This window comes from Equus quagga, chromosome 8, assembly GCF_021613505.1.
Source record: "Equus quagga isolate Etosha38 chromosome 8, UCLA_HA_Equagga_1.0, whole genome shotgun sequence".
NCBI lineage: Eukaryota > Metazoa > Chordata > Mammalia > Perissodactyla > Equidae > Equus > Equus quagga.
The window spans coordinates 99,330,929-99,349,803 of NC_060274.1; the positions used below are offsets into that span (position 1 = coordinate 99,330,929).

Here is an 18,875-nt window from a genome sequence, read left to right on the forward strand (position 1 = left end):
ACAATAATTCAGCAAATGGTTCGATTGTGATAGAGATGACAGGTTATGGAAAAAATATAATGGAAATACAATGGCAGCGAGTTCAGTTCAAATTGCTCAATAGGAAAAAAAATAAGCAAGCCTATACATTTCTAACTCCAAATATTCTGTGTACAACTCAATTGCTAAAATATTTCTCTTTTTCCTCAGAATGCTCTTTCCAGCATTCTGTAGATAAGAGTTACTCCTTAAAAGTACGTAATGTGGTGTTTATCTGTGGTTCTATATTCTTGGATATATTATCTATTAGGAGAATATATATATGGGTTCTGGAAAAAGGAGAAAGGTGTTTATATACTAAGTATGATATAAGCAATTGAATTCATGAGCAGCAGTCATAGTTCACATTCTTTCAGTTATTGTCTTACAATGAACAAGAAATGATTTTGATCTGATATGCATGATAAATATTGCGGCTCCTTATTCTCTGCTTCATGGCCATGCACAATTCTTCCAAGAAGGGTAGCACATACAAATCCAGTGCCCTTGACTGCAACTCAAGAGAGCATTTTCGCCCAGTGCAAACCCACTATTAATGGAAAAGTAAATCAAAGTAGATGTGGTATTGACATTTGTCTATGAAGAATAACATAATATGGAAAAATTCTAGGATAAAATATTGATCTAAAAATAGTTTGAAGATGAAATATTGCCACTGCAAACACACTATGAAAATTTATATTTGTAATACAGATTTATTTATACGTATAATTTCAAAGCCAAGATTTATCTTAACTGCACATTTTCCTAGTTTAAGAAATTATTTTGAAATAAAATTATCTACTCTAGAGAATGTTTGGCATGGATCCATGAAACTTAATAAAAACAACCAGGGCAGCACTTGCACAGATTGTAATAGTCTAAGAATGAAAACAAGCCATCTGTCCCAACAGAGGGCAGTGGGGCAGATAACCTGATTTATTCACAGGATGTCATGTTGAACACCACTTAGAATAAATAAGATAGATATACAAGTAGTGGTGGAGAAAAATGTCAAAAACAGAATCTTAAGTAAAAAAAAAAAAACTGTGAAAGCACAGTATGATGGCCTTCATGTAAAATTTTAAACCTCAAAAATAATTCTCTCTATATATTCTGAAGATGGATACATGTGTAATAAAAGTACAAAGCATGCATAAAAGGATACACACCAACAAGCAGTGATTTCTGCGCTTATTTATTTTTTAAAAAGCAAGTGCTCTTCAGCAGATATGGCAAACTATTAACGTGTTATAGCTGGATAGGAGGCTAGCGGTTTTCTTTTCAGCACCTGTCTGTTTGCTGTAATTCAAACATATTTAAAATATGGCTGAGATGAGAGAACCCTAATATTCCATGTTTGTGATTAGTTTGGAAACTTCTTTTAAAGATTTGAATCTTTTCTTACATTCAGAGCCTTGGTCTACACAGTTAATTTAAGATGAAGTAGTGAATATAAAGTATGGAACGAGCAGCTACACAAAGCCAATGGTCAATCACTGACAGCTCTATACAGATTAAGATTCCTTGTGGGGATGAAGTTGATCTAGAAAAGTATTTTCATCTATTGAGAATGAGATGGCTGGTGGTATTGGGCACCGAGGTTTAGAAAAGACATTGTAGAAAATGGAAAAAAAGCAATTTAAGGGCTAAGGGAGAGTAATGCTGAACAATACTGGGGAGCCAGTCTGCCTCGAAAATATACGTTTGAAGTGGAATCAATTATCATAGCATCATTTCCCTGCAGAGTTTACCCTCAGATCCCCATTTCACTAGGCCATCATGAAATAAAATGGGAGATTATGTGTCTTTCCCTTGTGAAGGTAATTTAGCAAGCTGGCTTAGAATTAGGCCTCCTGAGTTCAAATCTCTGGGTTCAAATCTATACTTATATACAGTCGTACCTCAGTATTCATGAGGGATTTGTTCCAGGCCCCACCCATACCAAAATCTGCAGATACTCCAGTCCCTTATAAAAAATGGCATCTTATTTGCCTATAACCTACGCACATCCTCATGTGTACTTTAAATCATTTCTAGGTTACGTATAATATCTAACACAATGTAAATGCTATGTAAATAGTTGTTATACTGTATTGTTTAGGGAATAATGACAAGAAAGAAAAGTTTGCACATGTTCAGTACAGAGGCACCCATCATAGGCCTTTCAATCTGCAATTGGTTGAATCCATGGATGTGGACCCCATCCATGGATTCAACCATGGATAGATAAGAGAAGCTGACTATATTCAGGAGAAGTGGTAGTGAATTTAAGGGATTTGATTGAGTATTCAATTGAGGATCTGATGAAGTATACTTGGAAAACACAACTTTGGTCCTCCCTTCTTAACTCATAGGTCTTTGAGGAGTTGTTGTATCATTGGAAACTGGCCTGAGGTTGATGTCTGATGGCATGCTCCTTCCCTGAAGTCCATACCTATGCCAGACTGAAGGACATGCCATCAGAAGTGACTGCCTTTAAAGAGCGCCAGTGCCTGTGTGCTCCTCCCTCCTGTTGCCAGCTCCCCTTTGTGGTTGCCTTGAGACGCTTGGTGCATTCTGGAAACAATTCCACTGCTCAAAATTTAAAAGTTCTGTTTTGAAATCACATCAAGACACTTGGTCTCTTTGGCCTCAATTTCTTCACCTACGAAGTGAAAATAATAATGCCTACTCTGACTCCTAAAGTTGTCATGAAAATCAAATGAATAATATTTTATAAACTGTTAAGCGCTGTGTAGATGTTGCTAACCAACGTGCCACTCCAGAAATGACACCTTCACTTTAGGGCCACTGTTCACTTTTTAGTCAAAAATACCTCATACGTAAACTTGTCTCCAGATGACTTTTGCTATAACCAAAAATCAAATCTTAATTCAAAGAATAAAGATACTAAAAATAGTATCAAGAGTTTCATATATGGCATGGCCCTCTGCGGAAGCCTGTTATAAGTCCTCCTCTAAGAATGAAACTTAGGTTGAAATTGTGAGCGTGTTTTATGAAAGGGAAATCAAATTTCATGTCTCTGTTTTTTCCTCTTCTGCAGGAAGTCACCAAAGCAGTCCAGCCTCTCTTACTGGGAAGAATCATAGCTTCCTACGATCCAGACAACGAGGCGGAACGCTCCATTGCAATTTACCTAGGCATAGGCTTATGCCTGCTCTTTATTGTGAGGACGCTGCTCCTGCATCCAGCCATTTTTGGCCTTCATCACATTGGAATGCAGATGAGAATAGCTATGTTTAGTTTGATTTATAAGAAGGTAACACTTCCTTGAGCAGTCTCCGTACTTGTAGTGGTACCATATTTTAAATGCCAAGCTGGTGCAAGTAAGGGATAAATGCTGAAATCAATTTTGTGTGCCTGAGAAATAAATGGCAGCAATAATTAATGTTTCTAATTTTTCTTGATAATTCAGTTTACTTCAATGAATAATTATTGAGCACTTTCTATAAACTGCCGATATTATAGATTTCATTTTTGGTTTTTTCACTAGTCATGTCATCATTTTTTGGAATTCATGGCTTCCCATTGGAATGATTCTTACCATGTGCATAGAAGTCATTGACAAAATATCATTTTTTTGTAAAATGCCACGTATCTTTATGTTGAATAACAAGAGTATAGTATATAATTGTTAATGGTAATCCAAGCAATAAAATTTCCACCTTGGGGCTGGCTCAGTGGCGCAGCAGTTAAGTTCACACATTCCGCTTTGGCGGCCTGGGGTTCGCTGGTATGGATCCTGGGTGCAGACATGGCACTGCTTGGCAAGCCATGCTGTGGTAGGTGTCCCACATATAAAGCAGAGGAAGATGGGCATGGATGTTAGCTCAGGGCCACTCTTCCTCAGCAAAATGAGGGTGATTGGCGGCAGATGTTAGCTCAGAGGTAATCTTCCTTAAAAAAAAAAAAAGTTTCCACCTTAACTAGTTGTGATACAGTGGCCGTATCCACTCATCCACTGCCATATTTTAAGTTAGATTTTTACCATCCTGTGAATCCTGCAAATTTAAAATTTTTGGCACAGCACATGCATGGCAACCATAAGAATCTTCTCTGCTTTTCAGTGTGCATTGTCCGGACGTTGCTGAAGCATAATTTAGGTGAATTCAAATGAAGGTTCACCTGCCTTACAAACACAATTTATGGTTATTTCAGTGACAAGTGCTTTCACCAACCTGATTCAAGATCATATGTGACTGCTTGGGTCTACCAAGTCGTTAAAGAAAGATGTTTTGATTGAGTCATTTGGATATTGCTTCACCCTTCTTCTCTTTTTCCTTCCCCCAGTGTAAAAACTTTATATGCTTGGCTTACAAGGCACAAGGATCTGAAATTCCGTTTAGCAACTACTCCATAACACTTCCGTAATATACATGCAATGTCAATTGTGTTGTAAAACCTTGATAGCCATACTTTATTGTTCAAAAAAGCCTTTTATGAAGGCACAAGAAAAGAACTGAGTCCACAGTTTAATCAAATAATCTCAGCTCCAATCTTATCAGTTCACAAGTACCAGGAAAGCATGAGTGATAAATCAACAACAATTTTATTTTGATCCAGAAATTTTACGTAAGTGAAGAAATTATTGGGTATTATTTGAAAGGTAGAATCTACACAGCATGCATGTCAAAGAAAGTTGAATCCAGTTTCAAGATATTTATAAAAAGTGCTTTTTATCATAATGATAACTAATAGCAAAAGATGCATGGCAAACTTCTAAGTGATGTAGGTATGCCATCTCATTTGATCCTCCCCCAAACCCTATAAGGTAGGAACTATTATGCCTATTTAATAGATAAAATATTTGAAGAAACTAAAGACCTAAAAAGTGTAGAACTTTGTGCAAAAACTTTAAAAATTTCTAAAATGGGTAAGCCACAATCCTTGAAATGGAGGGTTTTCCAACTAGTAGGGAAAATAAAATAAGTAGTGAAATAATGTAGCAAGGCAAACTGTGTTATACAGGAAGAGAGAGGCCTGAAGGCCTCTGGGCCAAAGGGGAGGGGAGATCAAAGAAGGTGTAGGTTAGTTTGTAAATAAGTCTACAGATAGCATTTAACGCAAATACAGCAATATGTGTGCTTTCAGATCCCAAAGGCATTAATGAAAAGTTAGAAGCTATTGTACCTGTCCTTCTTTCTTAGTGGTGAAGATACGTATTCTTACTCTGTTCACTTTACCCCTCTAGCCACCCTTATTGGCCAGCATTGGCCTTATCACCAAAGAATACAGTTGCATCTCCACATAGCTGTGGTTTGGTCCAGAAAGCAAGCTAAAATAAGCTGGTGCCATATCCGACCAGTTTCATCCATGTGGCAGGCAACCACTAATTCTTTCTACAATCTTCCAAATTTTGTAATAAAGCACCGTTTTGCTTTGTTCAAAAATCTGCAACTATGATACATTTAAATTATATTTTAAATAAGGAATCTAAGTGCAAACTAAATTGAGCTTTGCTTGTGAATTTCAAGAAGAATAGAGATAACTCATTTATTGTATCATATTTAGTTATAAATATACTAGTTGCCTTGAGGCAAGAATTATGTTTTAATAAATCTTAATAATCCCTGGAGCCTTGAATACAGTGATTTGCATCTATGAAGTGCTGAGTACAAATGTGAGAGATTCAGTTGAAATAAATATTACTTGGGTACTCTCCAATCAGAACATCTAATGGAAATCATATTAAATTTTACAGGCAAAGTATGACTGCGATCTTTCATAATCATAATTAATTTATTTAACAATTCTATTTTGTGTATATAGATATATTTTTTCTTTGTAAAATTTAAGGATTTTGTATTGTTAATATAATCTTTCACAAAATTATTAATGTTTCAATTATTCATAATATACTTTTATTGACTTTAACAGTAATTTTATTCAACAGAGTTACTACTGGACTGCATGAAAAATTTAAGGCTAAGGGTTTTTCCTTTTTGAGGAAGATTAACCCTCAGCTAACATCCGCTGCCAATCTCCCTCTTTTTGCTGAGGAAGATTGGCCTTGAACTAACACCCGTGCCCATTCTCTTCTATTTATATATGTGTGTGTGTGTGTGTGTGTGTGTGTGACACCTGCCACAGCATGGCTTGACAAGCAGTGTGTAGGTCTGCACCCGGGATCTAAACCGGCAAACCCGGGGCTGCCCAAGTGGAGTATGCGAACCCAACCACTATACCACCAGGCCAGCCCCAAAGCTAAGGTTTTAATCTCAAATTTCACTGCCTTTGGTTCCATTTTTTATAAAAACAAAACAAAAGCAAAAATCCCCACAAAACCCTCCACACTATATAAATAGATATTTAACTACAATACCATTCCCATTTTGTAGGAGAAAAAAAATAATTATTACTCTCTAGATGCTGGAAACTAAAATAACTAGAGGCATGCCAGTATAATATTTGTTGTGAAGAGAAATAGTTGTAAATCTGAGAAGATATCAAGCTAGATGAACATGAAATAATTTTTCATTACCTTTACTTAAAATTGCATGCGTTGTCACCTAATTTGTCAGCTGTATTATAATGTTACTCATAAATATATTTGTCTTCTGTTTGTTGACATCATCTAACTTCCCATTTTTCTTTTAGACTTTAAAGCTGTCAAGCCGTGTTCTAGATAAAATAAGTATTGGACAACTCGTTAGTCTCCTTTCCAACAACCTGAACAAATTTGATGAAGTATGTACCTACTGATTTAATCTTTTATGGGTTATTGTTATAAATTGTACAACTCTGAAGGTTTTCCTGGTTCAGATAAGAGTAATAAGTGGTTAAGTCATATGCATCCTACCTTCGCTATTTCTGAAAACTGAGAAAGCTACGTTGTGAAGCAGAGTGCCGTTCTGGGGTGTCATGGAACCACCCAACTCAAACGTACTCAGCTTGTTGTGTATTTAATGAGGTTTTTCAAAATTCAACCCTTATCAGATCTTGTTTCCTTTTAATACTTTGACTCTGTTATTTATTTTGGCTGAACCTGATACTCTGAGCAATTCTTGTTCAGTGCTGTCTTGTGTCGTAAATAAATGCAAGGTCCTTGAGGACAGGTAATGTGTTGTATTTATCTTTGCATCTCCAGTATTTAACATAGCATTGACCGCTCAGCAGGTGCTAAATAAATTACTGTGGAATTGAGCATGCACCTATTCTGAGTCTCTTGTCAGATGATCGAGCTGTGCAGTTGTATAGATGGAGCTTCTGGAAAGTCTTTTGTTCTCTCATGTTCTATACCATGGCTCTTGCTTCAGCCAAATACAAGTATTTAAAATAAATTCTTGACATGATACTTAAGATATCCAATGTCAATTCCACTGAAAAAAACACACTTAAAAATGCAGCGACTTGAAATTTGCTCCTGGGAAATCCTAGCCTCTGAGTAGAATGTTTAAGTATATTGCTATCTGCTCCAAGTAGTGAATACCTAGATTTTAGTGTGCCCAGAACCATAAAGTGTTTTGTGGTATAAGCTCACGGTGCTCGATTTCTTTCATCTGTGCTTGTTTGCTTGTTTGTTTTTTGGGGTGGAGGATAAAACGTCACTAGTTTTCGCTGTGATTTTGTTCTCCAGGGACTTGCATTGGCACATTTCGTGTGGATTGCTCCTTTACAAGTGACGCTCCTGATGGGGCTTCTCTGGGACTTGTTACAGGCCTCTGCCTTCTGTGGACTTGCTTTCCTCATAGTCCTCGCCCTTTTTCAAGCTGGCTTGGGGAGAATGATGATGAAGTACAGGTGACGCTGTTATTCACATAGCTTGGAAAGGCTTTCAATTAGGTTTCAAAAAGCCCACTCGAGTAAAATTGGGATTGCTCTATGCACTGAACCGTGATCAACTTACTGGGTGTCACTAAAAAGGAATTATTTTAATGGTGTCAATAATACTTCCTATATCAATGGGATATCTTCTTGCTTGTCAGTCTATAGAATTTCTTTATAAATATGTTACCATCCAGTTCATTTTTGTAGATCATAAGATTTAGGTACAATACATAAAACATTTATGTGAATGGGAAGGAATACGTAAATTTTCAGTAGAATTTATAGACTTTTCCATGGATGATCATGCCAGAGCCTTAGTTATTTATGAATCAGTGGTACTAGTCACTGCTTATGAAAGAGGACTTTTAGAGTTTGTCAGCTAGAGTATGATAGAAAGTGTACAAATTTTGGAGTCAGATAGCTCTTGCCTTGAATCCCAGAGTGCTTGCTTACTAGTTTTATGACCTGAATCATGCCACTTCACTCCGAGTCTTTGGTTTTTTCCTCTTGGACGTGGAGATAACCACCTCTCCGAGGCTGTCATAAGAATTCGGGCTAATGTATGGAATGCATCTCATATAGTGTCTGGCACACTGGAGGCATTTACTAAATGGTAGTTATTATTTTTGTTACTATTTGATGATAAAATAAATGTCCAACTGTTTAATGAAAGAAATGCGGCCTTTCTTAAAAGCTTGAGCAGTTCTTAGTAGAGAATTTGACTTGTTTTTACTAAGCATTTGATTGATGGGTGGATTGATTTACAGAGATCAGAGAGCTGGAAAGATCAATGAAAGACTCGTGATCACGTCAGAAATGATTGAAAATATCCAGTCTGTTAAGGCGTACTGCTGGGAGGAGGCGATGGAAAAAATGATCGAAAACCTAAGACAGTAAGTCATTCTGATGATTTCAATAGCGTTAGCCAGTTAGTGTTTTATGTTTTAGAAATGAGTTTGTCGCAGTGGACTTCCAACTCCTATTTGAAGTTTCTGAAAATCAAATGATTGTGTTAAGTTTCTGACAATCAAACAATTGTATTGTTATATCAATGTGCATGCGTTAGTGGCATAAAGTCATTTTCATGGGCTGTAGTTTTACATAGTTGGTCAACTGTGTTATTTTGCACGACAACGATATTTATACCTTATAAGAGAATGCCTGTATGTGTTTATAGCTGTTTAATGTAGTTGTGTGATTAAACTAATGATCATGATGTTGGAGGCTGATTGAAACCTTAAACGGAACTTCTAGAGTACTAAGTATACAATTCTGAACCAGTAAATGATTCTCTATTATTACATTTTCCTTAATTTTTGTTGTGAAAAATGGAAAAAAAGCCCCTCTATTTGGTTAAAATATGTTTGTTTTTCCTAACTTAAAAATAATAATGGAGGATAATCTCTCTAAATTGTGTTTCTATAAACCCTCTGCTTGAGAAGTCAGTTCAAGTAATAAAATATAGCCACTGCCTGAGGCAGGGTCAGTCCTCGGCACCTCCCTCCAGTCTTATTTCACCTCAGATAACCTTCCTTTCACTGATTAGTAAAGATTATATCCAGCAAAAAAGTACAGCACAGACAGATATGATTGCTGAGGTAATTTTGGGCAAAATATAAACTAGGGCATTTCTGTGGCCACAAGACTGTTTTTCTTTATTCAAATTTCATATTCCACAAGCTGCAATCAGAAAAATGTTCTAGGAGACTCAGAACCTTTGGGGATAGATATTTTGTTCAAAGGCAGATAATTTCAGGACGTATAGCACTTGAGAGTTTCCCAGGGAAAAATATACTAAAAAGAAGAGTACCCTTTGGGATGGTGTGACTATTGATCGTCAAGGACTCAGGCTGCGAATTCCAGGAGACAATGGTAACTGGGCTGCAGGTGTGTGATTGGAACAACAAAAGAAATGCTGAAATGTTAAGTCCTTTGCCATGTAAATAGAAAGAGTAAAAGAGTATTTATTGCCCAAACATTATTGGTCACCTGTTTTTATTATGCCTTTCAAGACAAATCCAGGAAACAAATTATATTTTCTTTCCAGAAACATCCTTAAAGATTTTGGGGAATTATTTAGTTGGCTGAAGTTGTTTTTCTCATGAACAAGTGAGTTCTCCCTCACGCTTGTCCCCTCGGTCACTCTTATGTCTATAAGTGTAAGCATAGCAGGCATGATGAGGTTATCAGAGAATCCAGTGTGCTCAGGCCTCAAGATAAACTCGTGCTCAGGTCATTCTACTGCTGACTTTTGTTGACTTTGGTTTTTGTTTTCCCTCTTCCTCAAAAGGTGAAATCCATCCTTCCTACTGCGTGTTTCTGTTTTACCAATTCTAATAGCAAAGGTTTGGTTGTAACTTGCATAATCCAGTTCCTTAATCTAGAATGAAATTGTTACCTGAAAAGGCTGAGAATGCTGACACAATTATGAGAAAGGACGAATTGCTTCTACTCAAAAGAGCAAATATAATGTTCTGGAAGAAATTGGCAGGATGCACTTCAAAGGGGTGATTACCTCGGCCAGGGCCACTGTTGAAGTGGGCTCTGTTGAACAAAGCTGCCTGAAAATCTACTCCTTTATTGCTCTCTGGTAATAAAGTCGCTTTCAAATTTTTTTACAAGGAACTGAAAAAATGTTTTTATGACTCATAAAGTGTTAGTAATTTTATTATGGAAAGTACTGCTTTTTGGGTGATTCTCATAAATATTCTTGAATCCTTTATTCTTTTGTTATTAGTACCACTTCTTCCATTTTCCCCAACTGTTTCTAATACATTTCAACAATAATTTTGACAGATTTGTCCACATTTTTATAAACAGTGTTTTCTAGCATTTTATTAAGATCAACCTAGCCAATAGTGCTCTTTTTTCTGTTGAAGATTAAGGACAGAATGTAGAGTCTAAGTGCCAGGCCCTCTACTGTGCTGTCATTTATCTTGGCAATGACTCCAGAAGGGGGATGCTATGTGTCCCTTCTATAGGTGTAGATTCTATAGGATCAGAGGGAATGGCGGCTGACTTCAGATGGTGTAGCTATAACTGGCAGAGCCAGGAGTCAAACCCCAGTGAGATTCCAAAGTGATAATCTGCCTTCAATGCCAAATAGTTGAAGTAGGTAAGCATTAGACCGCATTAGACTAAATCACAATCTAGCTTGGGCACATTGACCTTCGTTTTCTTTGTCAGAGTGTTCAGGATGACATTTTTTTTCAGACTTAAAAAATTATGTATTTCCTCTGAATTCTACTGTTTGAGAATGAGAACTTTTCTAAGTTACACAAGCATGTGGAACTAGCACCCAAATGCCAGGTACAGCTGTTGCTGCCTCACACCAGAACCCTCTACATGCCTGCGTCATTGCGACTCTTTCTCTTACAAGAGCTGAATAGGAGGATCACAAGTGACTCCAAATTTATGATCCTGAAGAGTGGAATGGAGATCGAAGGCAGCACTGTCCTCTCTTCTCACCAGCCACTGCACTCCCCATTTTCTGCCTGTTGGAGCATTTAAATCTCTTCTATATGTGTAAAAAAAATTGCTCGCATTTGCAGTTCAGGCTAGAAGATCAGAAGTATAATATGATTGCAAATAATACTAAGGTGAGAGAGACAGAGAGGATGCAGTATCTATTCTCAAAATTTTTCAAGAACAACTTGTAACAGAATCACTTGGGTTCTTTTTTTTAAAAAAATGTTTATTTATTTTTAAATTTTTTTGGTGAGGAAGATTCACCCTGAACTAACATCAGTTGCCAATCCTCCTCTTTTTTCACTTGTGGAAGATTAGCTCTGAGCTAACATCTGTGCCAACCTTCCTCTATTTTTTGTATGTGGGATGCCTATACAGCATGGCCAATGAGGGGAGGATCCCAGGATCCGAATCCATGAACCCGGGCTGCTGAAGTGGAGCATGCAGAATTTTAACCACTAGGCCATGGGGCCAGCCCCCTTATTTACTTATGTTTTGTTAGCATTGCTACTGATGTAATTTTTTTTGGAGTGGGGGAGATCTGCCCTAAGCTAACATCTGTTGCCAATCTTTCTCTTTTTTTTTCTTCCTTTTTCCTTTTGCAAAGCCCTGGTACATAGTTGTCTATAGTTTTAAGTTCTGGTTCTTCTATGTGTGCCACTGCCACAGCATGGTCACTGACATACAAGTGGTGTGGTTCCACCGCTGGGAACCAAACCCGGGCTGCCAAAGTAGTGTGCACTGAACGTTAACATCTAGGCCTTCAGGGCTGGCTCTGGTTCTCTTTTAAAACACGGATTCTGGAAACCTACTGCAGACTCAGTCAGTCAGTATCTCTGAGTGGTGGGCCTTGGACTCTGCATTTTAACAAGTCTCTCAGGTGATTTTTACCCATGCCAAGGTTTGAGAACCACTCCTCTGTGTCTTATATGTTATTTTCAATGTTCTGCAAACACAAGCTAGAATTTTTAAAATGTTAATAATCCCTTAGGAAATCACAGAATTGTCTTTTTCCTTTATAAATCTTGCAACACTGTCCTCATTTCCACACTTAATTACTTAAAACACCTACCAATCAACGGACAAAAAATTATCAAATTCTCACTAATCTTACAAATTATCAATGAGGTGAATAAATATATTAAAATAATGTAATAATAATAATAGTAATAATTGAGGTTATTAATTATAATTTAAAAAGAATATTTACTGGTACTTTAATTTCTATCCCCCACTCAGATAAGGTAACTGAGGTCCAGAAAGGTTAAATAACTTTCCCAAGATCACACAGCTCTTACAGGGTGAAGCCAGGATCAGAACACAGGCAGAAAGCCTTGAGAGCCTAACTTCAGATTTAATATTCCAAGATGCCTGGTATTTGAAAAGTAAATAAGCATCTCAAATCTTATTTATTTTTTTGTAGAACAGAACTGAAACTGACCCGGAAGGCAGCCTATGTGCGATACTTCAATAGTTCAGCCTTCTTCTTCTCAGGGTTCTTTGTGGTGTTTTTATCTGTGCTTCCCTATGCACTGATCAAAGGAATCGTCCTGCGAAGAATATTCACAACCATCTCATTCTGCATCGTTCTGCGCATGGCAGTCACTCGGCAATTCCCTTGGGCTGTACAAACATGGTATGACTCTCTTGGAGCAATAAACAAAATACAGGTAATGTACTATAACTGGGCATAATATATGATGGTTTTAGAACATTTTAGAACTTTCCTAGTGGACAGACTCTCTAGAGGTAAATTCTTGGTCGTAGGCCTGTTTGATGGATAAGATTTCCTCTCTTGATGTCTGTATGTGGTCTAACGCGCCCCTATAATGAAAGCCTATTGAAATAAAATGAAGGCCTGTGAGATTTTCTTAAGTCAAAGAAATTGAAGACAATATTGTTTCTCTATTCTGGAGAATGTTATTTAAGTAATCAATAGATCGGTTCTAATGAACTTGGTAAATGTGCAAAAAAATGGTGGCAGGTTCACCAGGAAGTTATAAAACTCTCCAGCTAACAGTTGGAATGTTCACCTTGAACTTTTCCAAGCATTTCCCTGGACAGTATGATGGATGAGAAGGGCATTTTTATGTCACATTAATTACCTTAAAATCCCAGCAATGCTGATGTAACCGATAGCTTTGAAGAGAAGTTCTAAAGTCCCCAGGGGATGAGACTCAACTTATACAAAGCTAATTGGATCACCACCATGAACTTGTGTGTGGTTATAATTTTCATAATTAATATGCAGATCAGAATGTACTTTAAAAGTGCTTTAGAACACTGTTGAAATTATTAAGAAATAATTTCTAATATAATTCATAAAACCCAAATACAAAATGCAAAACTGTTAAAGTATAAAATAGATGTAATAATGCATTAACACTATTCTGGTTCTACAATATGTTTTTGCCTTCTTTTATAAACAGGATTTCTTACAAAAACAAGAGTATAAGACGTTGGAATATAACTTAACAACTACAGAAGTAGTGATGGAGAATGTAACAGCCTTCTGGGAGGAGGTTAGAATTTTTGAAAAAAATCCTATTCTCTAAATACTTAAGCATTTTCTCCTTTGTGAATCTGGTTTTCATCCTAATGGATAATAAAGTTAAAATGATGATAGAACTGGAAGAGGAACCACGCTACTTATTTTGTAGACTAAGAAGTAGAGGCCCAGGAATATTAAATAGACTTTCACATAACAGATTAGGAAGTAATGCAGATCTTACATGTTTTGGAGCCAGTAGAGCTGGGTTTGAATCCTGGCTCTGCTATTTATCCTCTGTGTAATCCGCATCGGGTTATTTTGCGGAGTCTTTGGTTCTCCATCTGTAAAATGGGAGTACTAATATTTACCTTGCAAATTTGTTGTGAAGGTTGACTGAGATAACGTATATTAAGTGTTTACCAGACTACCACGCAAATAATTAGTTCCTTAATAAATGCTCCCTTCTCTGATCTCAAGTTCCAGTCTGGTGTGCTTTGCTTATGCCAGTCAACATAAAGATGTAGGAGAGATATACTGATGTATGGTTTTCTACTATTTTTACTTATTTTCATTCAGTATTTAAAATTCTCTCATGTTTATCAAAGTCAGAAAAAATATTATCAATGATTTTCAGCCTCCTAAGAAGCAATATTTGATTATCAAGAGCAGCTGTTGAGTTCTTATTTCCTTATGACTTACATCTGTTGAGTAAAGGTAGGAGTTATGAAACCAATGTTCTGTTTCTACATATTTCACAATGTCTTAACTTAGTTTTATTTATATAAGTAACTTGACCACCAGGGCTTCACTTTACTTCACTTTTAAAGATATGAATAAGAGAATAATTCTTTATCTGCCTAGCAAACTTGTTGGTGGAAAAGCGTGTGGATCAGAGTGATGTGATTTCTTTGTTTTTAGGAATTCCAAATGCCCTTCTAGGCATGAAGGAGCAATAAGAAGTTTGACACTTTCACTACTACTTTCAGATAATTGTTTTCCTATCCTGATGCAAAAATTCTCCATCTCACTCTCCTTCCATCTAATAAATAGGGAGCGTGCTGGGCCACTTACTGCGTGCCCGGCACTAGGATAAGCACTTTGTATGTATTGTGGCATTTAATTCTCATAACCTTCCTATAACCTCAGTAATAATATTTCCATTTTACTGATAAGGAAATGGAAGTTCAGAAAAATTAAGGGACATGGCTCAGTTTACACAGTTGGCAAGGGCTGAAGCTGGATTTTGGACCCAAAAGTCACAATCTACAACCCTTTCACTGAACCATTGACTCCTGTCTTGCTGTGTCCTCATCCTCCAGTCTTTGACTGTCACCTCTCAAACTCTGGACACTCCTTGATGGTATTTACTCAGCATAGTGGTGCTTGTTAAACCTCTGCCATCATGTCTGAGACTTCTGCATCCACATGAACAGTCCTTCCAACACTGTCCTTGGAAGTTATATTTTGCAGTGACTTCTTCAGAAGCTTCCCCTCACAGTCATATCCTGAGCTCTCTGAGCACCTGGACTTACTCCATTTTGGAAATATCACACTCTGAAATCTCTTTCTCAGTCCAGAATGTCCTAACCCTCCAGCTCTCTCTGTCTCTTAACTGCCATCTCCATCACCTTTATTGCCTTTCAATTTCATAATTTCTAGTCTCTTTAATTCTCCCTTTTGGACCCCTCCTAGTTTACCCTCCGCTGATTCCAAGACCAACCGTTTCAGTTCTTCTCTTAGCAGCACTCTCAATTCCGTTTTCCTTTTACTAAATCCTTTGCTGCAAAACATTCACTTTATCAACTTTGGCTGAAGAGATGCTGTCTGGGAAAACCATACACTCTAGCCAATTCTAAGTTGTATAGCTACTGTTTCAACCTCAGTTGGGCCTGTAAATCCTCTTGGGAAATCTTTTCATTTGTCTTTAGTTAGTTTCCTTTACCATCTCCCTAAAAGCTGTTCCAGATTTTTACCACTTTCCTGAAATCCCCAACCTCTCTCCCAGGATCTGCTCACCCCCAGCATATGGCTTGGCCTTCTGCAATACATAGAGAAAATAGAAGCCACCATCATGTATGAATGCTTCTGACTTCTCTCTTCGCTCTTGGAATTATCTTTTCATCCTTCCTTCTTCTCTAAGAGAAAGATGTATGCTTCCTCCTGATTTTGATTAAACTATTACTGTCTTGCTTCACCTTTTCAGAACAGGGGGCTAGCATTTATTCTCTCTCTAGAAGCTTCAGTATCTCCTTTCAACTGATTCCTTCTCACATTTAAATATTTTCAAGTTAAAAAAATTTCTTCCTTGATTTGTACCCACCGAGCCTCATCTTCCAAGCCTCATCTCTTTCCTTCTATTTGCTGTCAAACCTGTTCTCACTTCCTCATCTTTCATGGATGTCTCCCTAATGCAATCTGGATTCTGCCCTCACCAATACATTAAAACGCTTCTTTTCTTCTTGAATTTATCAGTTAGCTTTAGTGAACCACTCTTTTCATATTATTTTATCCTCAGACCATGATTTCTAAGTCTTCCCTGCCTTCCACTTCAGTGGTGATGGGCCACTGGGTCCCCACATAGGTCTCCTTCTAGCATTTCATGCTCTCTCTTGTTGACCTCATCCAGACTCACCTGACGTCAGTGTGCTAATGACTCTCAAATGCAAATCTCTGCCCACTTTCTTTCCTGAACTTACCGTATTTCCAAATTTCCTGCATGCTCCTCAAGCACTTCACATTCATAGCTTTCCAGGTTTCATAAACTCACTTTTTCCAGTGCATTCTTCAGTGTATGTCTCATTTGATGACATCACCGTCCACCCAGTTAACTAAGAGGCAAGCCCCTGGTGAGTTATATATGACCCCTCCCTTACTCCAAACCTGTGAGTGGGTAAAATTTCTGTTTACATAGTAGGAAGCTGAGACTTAGCAAGGTTGAGTAACTAGAACAGAGTTATACAACCAGTTAGGGCAGACTTAGCAGGTCAGCCTAGGTTTCTCTGACTCCAAAGCCCTTTTCCACTCGCCATACTGTCTCTTGTTAAGAAAAAAAGAGTGACTATTGCTTTACTGTATACAAAATTCTTTCATATATGTTATGTTGTTTAATACACTCCCCAGATCAGGAGACTAAAGGTCAGAATGTTATAATGACTTGTCAGTCATTACCCAGCTAATTGAGAAGATGAGATAAAGACTGAGATAAAGACAAAGGGTCTCATAAGCATTCTACTCACAACTACAGGGGACTCATAATCATGGAAAATGTTCGACCTTACTAGAGAGCAAATAAATAAAAATAACATCAATAGTGAGACTCCATTTTCACCAATAAAGCTCTAAAAAAATACTGAGATTCCATTTTCACCTATAAAACTATTAAAAAAATAACAAAACAAATAAATCCCAAACCAACAAGCAACAGTATTGATAAGGGTTCCTGAAAACTAGCACTATCATACATTGATGGAGGAAAATTTGGAACTACTTTTCAAAAGACTTGGAATTTTATGTACCTTTTGCTCTGGAAATTCTACTTGTGGGAATTTATACTAAAAAAACCCCCAACATTTGCTCCAAGGTTTATAGCAAAGTACATCATCACAGAATTATTGATTAAGTTAAAATAAAAAGAGGGAAACCATATAATGTTAAAAATAGAGAAGAGTTTATAGTTCATCTGTACTCTTGCATACTATCCTGCAATTAAAAGTTATATTAGGGGCTGGCCTGGTTGTGCAACGGTTAAGTGTGCACGTTCCACTTTGGTGGCCCAGGGTTCGCTGGATTGGATCCCCAGTGTGGACATGGCACTGCATGGCAAGCCATGCCGTTTTAGGCGTCCCTCATATAAAGTAGAGGAAGATGGGCATGCATGTTAGCTCAGGTCCAGTCTTCCTCACAAAAAAAAAAAAAAAAAAAAAAGAGGAGGATTGGCAGCAGTTAGCTCAGGGCTAATCTTCCTCGAATAAAAAAATTATATTAAAAAGGTTATTGAATGGTATGTGAAAATATTTATGATCTAATATATGTCAGAAAAAATAGGTCACAAACCTTGTGTAAGATTTTTCCTTAATGTTGCAAAAATCATATATATGATTTTATATATTTATAACTATATGTATTTATAATTATCTATGTAAAAGAGTGGAGAGATATCATTGAAATGTTAAACAGTTTCTTTCCAGTGGTGGGACTACAAGTGATTTCCATTTTTTTCTTTCTGCTTTTCTATGTTTTCCAAATTTCCTGAAATAAGTGTTTTACTTCTGTGATCAGAAATAAAGGTTACTAGTAAAAAAAACCCTGCCATTGGTCCAAGTGCTTAAAGTCCTGCTTCTAAGCATGGCACACAAGCCCCTTAACAGCTTTGACTGCCCACCTTACCGAGGACCCCCTTTTTCATCTTGCCGTACACATCAGCCACTCACCATTCCTGAGACATGTCTTGTTCTTTTAAGCCTGAATCATTGTGCATGCAGATCCATCTTCCGGGAACACTTATACCGTTTCCTGGTCTTGGGAAATCCCACTTATATCCTTCATAGCCAAGCATGTATGTTGTTTATTTGGTCAAGTTCCAAGCTGAGTCGGTTGCTCTCTCATGTATTCCAGTAGGTCTTAGTATAATGTTTAGTTGTAGCACTAAGCTCATTGCAATGTTAATATCTGTTCGTATGTTGTTCTCCCATGTGGGATTTTTGAAGTGGTCTTTAAACAGAGGTGATGCTCATCTATTAGATAAGTAAATGAATAAAGGAGAAACAAATGCCTTTGTCTCATTTTTAAAGGCTTTTCATTGCCTACTTCTTAAAAGTTTCACTTTTAGTTGTCTAATGACTGAGGGGGATGTTAGCCATCTATGTCATAAGAACTCAAAGCAGTGGTCTTCCAGCTTAATTGCTTATGTATGCCCTAAAAGAATTTTGAAAAACTATGTACCTCTAACACGTTTTTAATTTGATTTGTAAATTTTTCAGTGTAGGTTTACGTGGTGGCAAAAAGATGTAATTCCAGTTTATTGTGTATTGTCTACGTATCTTAAATGGATTTTTTTTTTTAAAGATTTTATTTTTTCCTTTTTCTCCCCAAAGCCCCCCGGTACATAGTTGTGTATTCTTCGTTGTGG

General features: G+C 37.1%; 1 protein-coding gene across 2 annotated transcripts in view; it reads left to right on the forward strand.

Moving 5' to 3' along the window:
* The window catches only part of CFTR (CF transmembrane conductance regulator), a 165,883-nt gene that overhangs the window by 46,575 nt on the left and 100,433 nt on the right, over positions 1–18,875 (forward strand). The window contains exons 4-9 of one of the 2 annotated variants that reach the window (XM_046670741.1): positions 3,065–3,280; positions 6,619–6,708; positions 7,598–7,761; positions 8,556–8,681; positions 12,680–12,926; positions 13,686–13,778. In XM_046670741.1, coding sequence (XP_046526697.1) covers positions 3,065–3,280; positions 6,619–6,708; positions 7,598–7,761; positions 8,556–8,681; positions 12,680–12,926; positions 13,686–13,778 — 936 coding nt within the window. Of the gene's footprint in view, positions 1–3,064; positions 3,281–6,618; positions 6,709–7,597; positions 7,762–8,555; positions 8,682–12,679; positions 12,927–13,685; positions 13,779–18,875 lie in introns of those variants that run through there. The other variant, XM_046670742.1, reaches the window with a different exon arrangement.